At 50.2% G+C, this 12,424-nt stretch overlaps 1 protein-coding gene across 1 annotated transcript in view; it reads left to right on the top strand.

The window, feature by feature from the left end:
* KPNB1 (karyopherin subunit beta 1) overlaps positions 1 to 12,424 on the top strand; it is a 110,303-nt gene that overhangs the window by 4,608 nt on the left and 93,271 nt on the right. Inside the window, exons 3-4 of the mRNA XM_075350075.1 lie at positions 10,587 to 10,769; positions 10,849 to 11,049. Coding sequence (XP_075206190.1) covers positions 10,587 to 10,769; positions 10,849 to 11,049 — 384 coding nt within the window. The remainder of the gene's footprint in view (positions 1 to 10,586; positions 10,770 to 10,848; positions 11,050 to 12,424) is intronic.

Raw genomic sequence — 12,424 nt, 5'->3', positions numbered from 1 at the left:
GGTGGAACCCTTTTGAAGGTAGTCCACTAGCAGCACACCCTCCTCTCAGGTGATTGTGTCTGTGTTCTTAGTGGCTGATTTTTGCACCCTGAATCACTTTGGACGAGGAGAACCACTGTGCCTCCACTCTTTTGACTGCTCCTTGTTTTCAGGGTCATACAAATAAATCCAGGTCTCATCCATAGTGACCAGTCCATCCAGGAAGTTCTTATCAGTCCAGAAATGCTGACAAATGGACCGGGAAGTTTTCACTCGCATGCTTCTCTGATCTGTTGTCAAACACTTGGGGACCCACTTTGCAGATAGATTCCTCATGTCCAAATGTTCATGGATAATGACACAAACGCGTTCACGGGGAAATCCCCATGATGTCTGCTATTGCTTTAGCTGAAATTCGTTGATTCTCCAGTATGAGGTTGTGCACAGCATCGACGATCTCCAGAACAACAACCACTCTTGGTCGTCCAGGACGTTCCTCATCATTGGTGCTGAAGTGGCCCATTCTTAAGGCTATGTGCGCACGTTGCGTACAGTCACTGCAGAAATTTCTGTAGCGATCTGAAGAGCACATGTGCGCTTTAAATCGCTGCAGAAATGTCCGTAGTGAAAAAAAAAAGCAGATTCCATGCGCTCTGCCTGCAGCTCCTCCCATAGACAGAGCAGGGGCTGCCGGCAAAGCGCACGGAAGAAGTGACATGTCACTTCTTAGAACGCAGCGCTTCGGCAGAAGCCGAAGCGCTGCGCTCTAAAACGCCACGTGCGCACGTCCCCTGCACAATCTCCATAGACTGTGCAGGGGACGCAGGACGCATGCAGTTACGCTGCGCTACAAAGCGCAGCGTAACTGCATGTATTTACGCAACGTGCGCACATAGCCTAACTGTGAAACATGAAGGGCATTGATCCTCCAATGTCTGCGACATATCACCATGAATATCCTTTGTGGACTTTCCTTGCAGAAACAAGAATTTCTTTGTCGCTCCTAATTGGGAGACCCAGACAATTGGGTGTATAGCTACTGCCTCCGGAGGCCACACAAAGTACTACACTTAAAAGTGTAAGGCCCCTCCCCTTCTGGCTATACACCCCCCCGTGGGATCACGGGCTCCTCAGTTTTATGCTTTGTGCGAAGGAGGCCAGACATCCACGCATAGCTCCACTGTTTAGTCAGCAGCAGCTGCTGACTATGTCGGATGGAAGAAAAGAGGGCCCATACGAGGGCCCCCAGCATGCTCCCTTCTCACCCCACTTTCTGTCGGCGGTGTTTGTTAAGGTTGAGGTACCCATTGCGGGTACGGAGGCTGGAGCCCACATGCTGATTCCTTCCCCATCCCCATTAGGGCTCTGGGTGAAGTGGGACTTTACCGGTCTCCGGGCACTGAGGCCGTGCTCCATCCACAGCCCCTGGAGGATCTGCTGGATACGGAGCAGAGTTTCCTCAGGGACAGGACCCTGCTCCATCAAGGTACTCCGTGTCCCCGTGCTTATCGCACGCACACTGCAGCATTGCTGGGTGTGTTAGTGCGCCGGGGTAAACAGCGCTGCTGCGCTTGTGCCGTTACTCACTACAGCTCTGCTGAGTGAGGTGACTTAGTACGATCGGCCGATCCGGCCGCGGGGGTCAGTTTTTACTGCGTCGCGGCTGGGATTTGTGGTGCGCCGGGGACTTCCGCGCTGGCCGTGCATATATGACGGCCGCGCTAGATTACTACAGTCCCCGGCTTTTGCGGCCTAGTTCGTATCGTTCCCGCCCCCAGACCTGCCAGTCAGGAGGAGGGCGGGACGCTGTACAGACCAGCAGCGCTAAGAGCTGGAGTCTGTTTTACATACTCCAGCCCTCACACTAGGCACAGTGGGACGCAGTTTCCCGCACTTTTGTTTGTGACGCCCACGGTCCGCCCCTCTTCACAGGACGCCGGCAGCCATTCCTGCCTGCACGCTGAGCTGCAGAGGGGAGACTCAGACAAGGGATTCTACGACCTCACACCCGCTTTTCAGCGGGCGGTAAGCAGCCCTCAAGGGCTCTCCCCCACTTGTGCCATAGTGTACTTTGTATTTTGTGCTGGCAATACTTTGCAATGTACAGTCGCTGGTGATTTTCTGCTATATACCCTCCTTAGATTTCTCAAGGAGACAACAGCATGTCGTCCGCAAAAGTGCCAAGGCACGGACTTTATATGCTGCTTGTACCGCATGTGGGGCTACTCTACCGGCAGGTTCCACTGACCCCCATTGTGTGCAGTGCTCGGCCCCTGTGGCACTGTTGATTCATTGCCACCTTGTCCCCCTCAGCTGGACCACTTCCTAGCTCCGGGGGTGTCACATGCACCCCAGGGTGACGGCTCTGACTCGGACGACAGTCCCAGACAACCTAAGCGGGCTCGCTATGAGCGACCCTCAACTTCATCACACTGGTCAGGGTCCCAGCGGGACGACTCTCTGTGTGATGAGGCGGATGTAACTGATCAGGAGTCTGATGCTGGGGCCGCTCTCAATCTAGATACCCCGGATGGTGACGCCATAGTGAATGATCTTATAGCGTCCATCAATAAGATGTTAGATATTTCTCCACCAGCTCCTCTTGCGGAGGAGGCAGCTTCACAGCAGGAGAAATTCCATTTCAGGTATCCCAAGCGTAAATTAAGCACTTTTCTGGACCACTCTGACTTTAGAGACGCAATCCAGAAACACCACGCTTATCCAGATAAGCGTTTTTCTAAACGGCTTAAAGATACACGCTATCCTTTTCCCCCTGACGTGGTCAAGGGCTGGACACAGTGTCCCAAGGTGGACCCTCCAATCTCCAGGCTTGCAGCCAGATCTCTAGTTGCAGTGGAAGATGGGGCGGCACTTAAAGATGCCACTGACAGACAGATGGAGCTCTGGTTAAAATCCATCTATGAAGCGATTGGAGCGTCGTTGGCGCCAGCATTCGCAGCCGTATGGGCACTCCAAGCTATTTCAGCTGGGCTTACACAGGTCGACACGGTCACACGTACATCTGCTCCGCAGGTGGCACCCTTGACCTCTCAAATGTCTGCATTCGCGTCTTACGCGATTAATGCTGTCCTAGACTCTACGAGCCGTACGGCGGTGGCGTCAGCCAACTCTGTGGTTTTACGCAGAGCCCTGTGGTTGAGAGAATGGAAGGCAGATTCTTCTTCCAAGAAGTGCTTAACCAGTTTGCCTTTTTCTCGTGACCGATTGTTTGGTGAGCGTTTGGATGAAATCATTAAACACTCCAAGGGTAAGGATTCATCCTTACCTCAGCCCAGACAAAACAAACCCCAACAGAGGAGGGGACAGTCTGGTTTTCGGTCCTTTCGAGGCTCAGGCAGGTCCCAATTCTACTCGTCCAAAAGGATCAGAGGGGCTCAGATTCTTGGCGGACTCAATCACGCCCAAAAAAGCCAGCCGGAAGAACCGTTACCAAGACGGCTTCCTCATGACTCTCAGCCTCCTCTCTCCGCATCCTCGGTCGGTGGCAGGCTCTCCCGCTTTGGCGACATTTGGCTGTCACAGGTCAAAGACCGTTGGGTGAGAGACATTCTGTCTCACGGGTACAGGATAGAGTTCAGCTCTCGTCCTCCAACTCACTTCTTCAGAACTTCCCCACCGCCCGACCGAGCCGATGCTCTGCTACAAGCGGTGTCCGCTCTAAAGGCGGAAGGAGTGGTGACTTCTGTTCCTCTTCAGGAACAAGGCCACGGTTTTTACTCCAATTTGTTTGTGGTGCCAAAGAAAGACGGGTCGTTCCGTCCCGTCCTGGATCTAAAGCTGCTCAACAAACACGTAAAAACCAGGAGGTTCCGGATGGAATCTCTCCGCTCCGTTATCGCCTCAATGTCTCAAGGAGATTTCCTAGCATCAATAGACATCAAGGATGCTTATCTCCACGTGCCAATTGCGCCAGAGCATCAGCGTTTTCTACGCTTCGTTATAGGAAGCGAACACCTGCAGTTCGTAGCTCTACCTTTCGGGCTGGCGACAGCCCCTCGGGTCTTCACCAAGGTCATGGCAGCAGTAGTAGCAGTCCTGCACTCGCAAGGTCACTCCGTGATCCCGTATTTGGACGATCTACTTATCAAGGCACCCTCTCAAGAGGCATGCCAACACAGCCTGAACGTGGCACTGAAGACTCTCCAGAGTTTCGGGTGGATCATCAACTTTTCAAAGTCAAATCTAACCCCGACCCAATCACTAACATATCTTGGCATGGAGTTTCATACTCTCTCAGCGATAGTGAAACTTCCACTGGACAAACAGTGCTCGCTACAGATAGGGGTGCAATCTCTCCTTCAGGGCCAGTCGCACCCCTTGAGGCGCCTCATGCACTTCCTAGGGAAGATGGTAGCAGCAATGGAAGCAGTTCCTTTTGCGCAGTTTCATCTGCGTCCACTACAATGGGACATTCTCCGCCAATGGGACGGGAAGTCGACGTCCCTCGACAGGGAGGTCTCCCTCTCTCAGGCAGCCAAGGAATCTCCGGTGGTGGCTTCTTCCCACCTCATTGTCAAAAGGAAAGTCGTTCCTACCCCCATCCTGGGCGGTGGTCACGACAGATGCGAGTCTATCAGGGTGGGGAGCAGTGTTTCTCCACCACAGGGCTCAAGGTACGTGGACTCGGAAAGAGTCCACCCTTCAGATCAATGTTCTGGAGATCAGAGCAGTCTATCTTGCCCTACAAGCCTTCCAACAGTGGCTGGAAGGCAAGCAGATCCGAATTCAGTCGGACAACTCCACAGCGGTGGCATACATCAACCACCAAGGGGGAACACGCAGTCGGCAAGCCTTCCAGGAAGTCCGGCGGATTCTGACGTGGGTGGAAGACACGGCATCCACCATATCCGCAGTTCACATCCCAGGCGTAGAAAACTGGGAAGCAGACTCTCAGTCGCCAGGGCATGGACGCAGGGGAATGGTCTCTTCACCCGGACGTGTTTCAGGAGATCTGTCGCCGCTGGGGGATGCCGGACGTCGACCTGATGGCGTCACGGCACAACAACAAGGTCCCGGTTTTCATGGCACGGTCTCACGATCACAGAGCTCTGGCGGCAGACGCCTTAGTTCAAGATTGGTCGCAGTTCCGGCTACCGTATGTGTTCCCACCTCTGGCATTGTTGCCCAGAGTGCTCCGCAAAATCAGGTCCGACTGCCGCCGCGCCATTCTCGTCGCTCCAGACTGGCCAAGGAGGTCGTGGTACCCGGATCTGTGGCACCTCACGGTAGGCCATCCGTGGGCACTACCAGACCGTCCAGACTTGCTGTCTCAAGGGCCGTTTTTCCATCTGAATTCTGCGGCCCTGAACCTGACACTGTGGCCATTGAGTCCTGGATCCTAGCGGCCTCAGGTTTATCTCATGAAGTGGTTGCCACCATGAGACAGGCTAGGAAGCCATCCTCCGCCAAGATCTACCACAGGACGTGGAGGATATTCCTATCTTGGTGCTCTGCTCAGGGAGTTTCTCCCTGGCCTTTTGCATTGCCTACTTTTCTTTCCTTCCTGCAGTCTGGGTTGGAAAAAGGTTTGTCGCTTGGCTCCCTTAAGGGTCAAGTCTCCGCGCTATCCGTATTTTTTCAGAAACGCCTGGCGCGACTTCCTCAGGTACGCACGTTCCTGCAAGGGGTTTGTCATATCGTCCCCCCTTACAAGCGGCCGTTGGAGCCCTGGGACCTGAACAAGGTTCTAATTGCTCTCCAAAAGCCGCCTTTCGAGCCTATGAAGGAGGTTTCCCTTTCTCGTCTTTCACAGAAAGTGGCCTTTCTAGTGGCGGTCACGTCTCTTCGGAGAGTGTCCGAGCTGGCGGCGTTATCATGCAGATCTCCATTCCTGGTGTTTCACCAGGACAAGGTAGTTCTGCGTCCAATTCCAGAATTTCTTCCCAAGGTGGTATCTTCCTTTCATCTCAATCAAGATATCACTTTACCGTCTGTGTCCGCATCCAGTTCACCAATTTGAAAAAGGTTTGCATTTATTGGATCTGGTGGGAGCACTCAGGATCTACATTTCCCGCACGGCGCCTCTGCGCCGCTCGGATGCACTCTTTGTCCTTGTCGCTGGTCAGCGTAAAGGTTTGCAAGCTTCCAAATCCACCCTTGCGCGTTGGATCAAGGAACCAATTCTTCACACCTACCGTTCTGCTGGGCTTCCGATTCCATCAGGACTGAAGGCCCATTCTACCAGAGCCGTGGGTGCGTCCTGGGCATTACGGCACCAGGCTACGGCTCAGCAGGTGTGCCAGGCGGCTACCTGGTCGAGTCTGCACACTTTTACCAAGCATTATCAGGTGCATACCTACGCTTCGGCGGATGCCGGCCTAGGTAGGCAAGTCCTTCAGGCGGCGGTGGCTCACCTGTAGGAAAGGGCTGTTTGACGGCCCTATCACGAGGTATTCTTTTACCCACCCAGGGACTGCTTTTGGACGTCCCAATTGTCTGGGTCTCCCAATTAGGAGCGACAAAGAAGGGAATTTTGTTTACTTACCGTAAATTCCTTTTCTTCTAGCTCCAATTGGGAGACCCAGCACCCGCCCTGTTTCCTTAGGAAGTTTGTTTTTTTCGGGTGCACATGTTCATGTTGAACAGTTCAGTTCTCCGAGGTTGTTTCTCGGATTGAATTTGTATTTAAAACAGTTATTGGCTTTCCTCCTTCTTGCTTTTGCACTAAAACTGAGGAGCCCGTGCTCCCACGGGAGGGTGTATAGCCAGAAGGGGAGGGGCCTTACACTTTTGAGTGTAATACTTTGTGTGGCCTCCGGAGGCAGTAGCTATACACCCAATTGTCTGGGTCTCCCAATTGGAGCTAGAAGAAAAGGAATTTACGGTAAGTAAACAAAATTCCCTTCTTTATCACTCCTCTGCTCTCAATTGCTGTGAATATCGCATTAGACTCCGCCATCTTGTTTTCCCGCATGTGTTGAACACGGTTGCCATAAGCAACAAACACAAAATTTTGAAAACTTATATTAGAAACAAGGCTTTCATGTAATGTAATATAATATATAAAAACAACTAATTTATATAGCTCTGTTAATTCCGCATACATACAATGCCAACACTGTCCTCACTGGGGCTCACAATCTAGGTTCCCTGTATGTCTTTGGCGTGTGGGAGGAAACTGGAGTACCCGGAGGAAACCCACGCAAACACAGGGAGAATATACAAACTCCTTGCACATGGTGTCCTTAAATTTGTTACCATAGAAAAAAAAAGGCCAAAGACTTAGCAGCAGACCCTCCTTTTCCTTTTCCCTTTGTGTTGTGCACATATCCAAGGGAATAAGGCAGGTATGTCCCAAACTATCGCTGCTTACAAGAATGTGTACAGGACCACTAGAGGTTTTTTGTTTGTTTTTTATTATTTAGAGCTTGTGCAAATCTATTATCAGGACCTGATCCATCAGCCATACCAGTATTCTGGCTACTGGTCAGGAGCCCAGTGACCTGCCTCTTACCGGATGCTTTTTTTTATAGATTTGGCCTGGCTTGATGTACTTGTGACATCGCACCAGGCTACCTAATTAAAGGAATGGCTGCAGATGCCATAGGGTAAAAGACTGTTCTCGGGGATCCTGTTCCGATTACTGACATGCTTAATAGACTGAGTCCTGTGGATCACTTTGCACACTCTAAGTTTCCTTACATAAGGGCACACAAGGTTTTGTAGTGGAGTTGCAGTTTAGTAGTCGCTCTTGAATGTCTCCTCCAGCGCGGGCGTTTCCTAATCCGTTATCTGATTTAGTGATGAACCTTGGCTTTTCTTGAAGTAGTAGCTGCCAAGATCTTGGCTTGCTGCTGCTTGCAGACATTCTATAATTAAGAATATTCTTTGTGAAAGTTTACGATTCACTGCTTTGTCGCACTTGATATTTAAACAAAAAAAAAGTTGTCCTGGCCTTCTAACCTGAATAGAAGAACGCCAATCAAAAACAAACTTACAGGGAACCTTTCATGATCATACACTGCCGTGTATGGAAGGCTTAGAGGGCTTGTCAACACTTCTCAGCTTCAGATTGGTACATGTGCAGCGTTGATAGGTAATCATTTTATGTGAGTATGTCACACCTGTCCTATTAACTAGAATAGGTCATATGCAGAATGCCTGCCAATAATGTGTGGCTGTGATGTGGGTTGGTACATACAAAGAACCTGTCCATGCATGGACAGGGCCGCTGTCGTGCCCACCGCACTGACTGACGGCTCCCTCTAATGCAGAGCTGCTGTCAGTCAGGGCTGGGGCATGGTTAGTGGCTGAACCCTCACTGGCGCTGCCCCTGTCACAAACTACAACACTGCCAGGAGGGTTAAAGGGAATCTGTCACCAGGTTTTTGCTCCACCATCTGAGAGCAGCATAATGTAGAGACAGAGACCCTGATTCCAGCGATGTCACTTACTGAGCTGTTTGCTGTCATTTTGATAAAATCAATGTTTTTTTTCAGCTGCAGATCTAGCAGTTATACAGCGCTCGTGAATATGCTGGACTGCCTGGCAGCAGGTCAAGTAGTCCTCTAATGATCTGCTGATTAAACAGTGATTTTATCAAAATTACACTTAAGCAGCCCAGTAAGTGACGCACCGCTGGAACTTGGGTCTCTCTCTACCTTTATGCTGCTCTGATTAGTTGGCTAAACCTGCTGACAGATTCCTACCAGCAACGGGGTTCATTTATGCTGGTTCTGAATACTATTGACCTGCAGATTAAATCCCATATCTGCAGGTTGTTTTTCCACCTGACAGTTTCCCTTTAAGGCTAGGTTCACATTTCTGTCAATATGTATCAGTCACAATCCGCGGCTCTGGTAAACTGAATCCGTTTGGCGGATTCTGTTGTTTCCCATAGACTTGTATGAGTGGCGGATTGCGACTGATGACCTTGCGTTGCATCCGCTGCGTGGCGCATCAGTCTTTGGACTGACTGCCGGGTGGAAACCATGCAGAATGTAACGGGTTTTTTTGGCCGTTAAAATTAACGCACCGCACAGGAATCAGTCAAGCTTGTAATGGACGTCTATGGTGCTGGATTCCGTCGTAATCCGTCTTACGGCGGAATTCAGTGCTGGATTCAGTCATGCTGTACTGAGCATGCCCAGCATGTTTGGTACACTCACTGTCCCAAAGAAACGGATCACGACGGATCCATAAAAAAGCGGACGCACAGCGGATGTAACTGTCACGACGGATCAGTTTTTTTTCACAGGATTCCCGTGAAAGGAATCCTGTGAAAAACACATCCGTTGCGTCAGTTGCCATCTAAAAAAAACCGATGGATCCGTCGCTGACGGATTTAAAACAATGGAAATGTGAACCTAGCCTAAATCAACAATGCTGGACCCGGAAGGTTAAGGCCCCGTCACACTAAGCAACATCGCTGCTAACGAACAACTTTTGTGACGTTGCTAGTGATGTTGCTGTGTGTGACATCCAGCAACAACCTGGCCCCTGCTGTGAGGTCGTTGGTTGTTGCTGAATGTCCTGGGCCATTTTTTAGTTGTTGCTGTCCCGCTGTGAAGCACAGATCGCTGTGTGTGACAGCGAGACAGCAACAACTAAATGTGCAGGCAGCAGGAGCCGGCTTCTGCGGAGGCTGGTAACCAATGTAAACATCGGGTAACCAAGAAGCCCTGTCCTTGGTTACCCGATATTTACCTTCGTTACCAGCCTCCGCCGCTCTCACTGCTCTCACTGTCAGTGCCGGCTCCTGCTCTGTGCACATGTAGCTGCAGCACACATCGGGTTAATTAACCCGATGTGTGCTGTAACTAGGAGAGCAAGGAGCCAGCGCTAAGCATTGTGCGCTGCTCCCTGCTCTGTGCACATTTAGCTGCAGCACACATCGGGTAATTAACCCAATGTGTGCTTTAACTAGGAGAGCAAGGAGCCAGCGCTAAGCATTGTGCGCTGCTCCCTGCTCTGTGCACATTTAGCTGCAGCACACATCGGGTAATTAACCCGATGTGTGCTGTAACTAGGAGAGCAAGGAGCCAGCGCTAAGCATTGTGCGCTGCTCCCTGCTCTGTGCACGTGTAGCTCCGTGCGGTGGTAACCAAGGTAAATATCGGGTTGGTTACCCGATATTTACCAAGCGCAGCATCTTCCACGCGGTGCTGGGGGCTTGTCACTGGTTGCTGGTGAGCTCACCAGCAACTTGTGTAGCGACGCTCCAGCGATCCCTGCCAGGTCAGGTTGCTGGTGGGATCGCTGGAGCGTCGCAGTGTGACATCTCACCAGCAACCTCCTAGCAACTTACCAGCGATCCCTATTGTTGTTGGGATCGCTGGTAAGTTGCTTAGTGTGACTGGACCTTTAGTGCAGAGCCCCTGCTCCCAGTGCATGGTGTTTGCAGCACTGTCAACGTTACATTAGTGCTGTAGACCATGACAGACCCCGGGAGCAGTGGCAGTCTTGCTCCTGGACCTGTCCACGGTAAGGAAAGTACGTGGTTTTTGTTAACCCCTAATACGACTGTTCTTTGCCATGCTTATCACATATTTCCTTTGTGGGCTTGTAGATGGATTGTGTATATCACTCCCAACTATATTTTAACAAGCTCCTAAATTTGTACTGTTTGTAAAATGTTTTTTTTATAGGCAACCTTCCTGTTGGAGCTCTCAAAAGTCCTTGCAAATCCTGGAAACAGTCAGGTAGCGAGAGTTGCATCTGGTCTGCAGATTAAAAACTCTTTGACCTCAAAAGATCCAGATGTGAAAACCCAGTACCAACAGCGCTGGCTGGCGATTGATGCTAACATCCGTAGGGAAATTAAGGCTTTGGTAAGTTCTGATCAGGTGTCTGTTCCCCTCCCCTCCCCCATACCCAATTAAAGCTACATAAGTCTTATTTGTATCACAGGTGCTGCGAACACTAGGTACCGAGAGCTACAGGCCTAGTTCAGCATCGCAGTGCGTGGCGGGGATAGCATGTGCGGAAATACCAGTGAACCAATGGCCTCAGCTTATTCCGCAGCTTGTTGCCAATGTTACAGACCCCAGCAGCACAGAACACATGAAGGAGTCTACGCTGGAGGCCATCGGGTACATCTGTCAGGACATTGTAAGTAATGTGAACTGATCACTCGTGTGGATACGTTGCTTTCCTTTCTTGTACCATTCTGGTAAGGTTCAGAATTGCTCTCAAGAACTGCTGGCGGCCATTTGAGACCATCGACAATCCCATTGTCAGACACCTGCCTAACAACTTAGCTGAGCTCCTACAATGCATTGGGAGACTAGTTTATGTCAGGGATGCGCCTATTCTGGTCTGAGGACCACGTTAAGCTGAAACAAGCAGGGTTTTAGCATCAGAGGCATTTAACATGCAATAGATGTAGAATAGGTCCAATTCAGAACTACATATTGGGAGAATTGGGGCTGTCTTCCTGCCCACACTGCAGTAAGGAACAGGCCATACAAGACGCTTTCACCTTTATAGTTTGTGAGCTAAATGAACATCGGCTTGTTTCACTAATCCCATTACTTACAGTGACGAAAGCCACACATGCACTGGCCGCTTCTAACCTCAGCTGCCCCTTACTGAGGCATTCTGCCAATATATGGAGCTCTGTTATTGCCCTGCAGTGGCACACATTACTCCTCACACTGAAAGGACAAGTCATTAGCCACCAGTCATAGACAACCCAGATATTTAGGGGGTGGCCACAAAGAATGAAATCGCAGCCTGTATTTGGTCTCTAGTTTGGGCACCCCGATACAGTGCCTGATGTAAAAGGCAATCGTTCCTAAATGCACGCTCCTTGGCAGAGCAGCAATCTGGAAATCCATTAGTAACTGAAGACTACCTAGAACTAGCACTTACTGTTTGATTTGCGTGTGCTTTTCTAATAGAAGATGTAATTTAACATGTGTAATAGCCACCCTGCTATTTCGTATGTGGCTAGATGAACATAGAATGCCTTCATGATATCTTAAGTTATATCTTCCAGAAAACACTCATGGGCATTAAACTTCTGACAACGCAAATAGATTTAGGCATGTGACAGATCATAGAACGAAGTTGGTGACAGTGCGTTATTTGGCCCCTTTCTAGGGTTAGTACCATTGGGTGATGGGTCCCAGCTGTGAAGGTGACCATGTGAACTCTTGAAAAGGGGATATCCAACTGGAGGAAAATGTCTTTGATGGAATGTAAAATATCAGAACTTGCGTACTTTGAATAGTCCTGTTTCAGTACCGTTCTCCGTACTTGTCATGATGGGGAATGTGCCTGTTAGACATGTCACAGATACTAGGAGAGTGTGAAAACTGTGTCACAATGAATCCAAATGTGCAACCTCGGAATATCTGGGAAAAATATGCAAATATTTTACAGTCAAAATGGGTTTTCTGATAGGCAAAAAGAGAAACACTCATGCTCACTTACTGGCACTCACCTGGATCCAGCGTAGTCACGGCCGAGACTATAAGGATTG

This window comes from Anomaloglossus baeobatrachus, chromosome 5, assembly GCF_048569485.1.
Source record: "Anomaloglossus baeobatrachus isolate aAnoBae1 chromosome 5, aAnoBae1.hap1, whole genome shotgun sequence".
In the NCBI taxonomy this organism is placed as follows: Eukaryota; Metazoa; Chordata; class Amphibia; order Anura; family Aromobatidae; genus Anomaloglossus; species Anomaloglossus baeobatrachus.
This window is presented reverse-complemented; position numbering and strand designations above follow the sequence as displayed.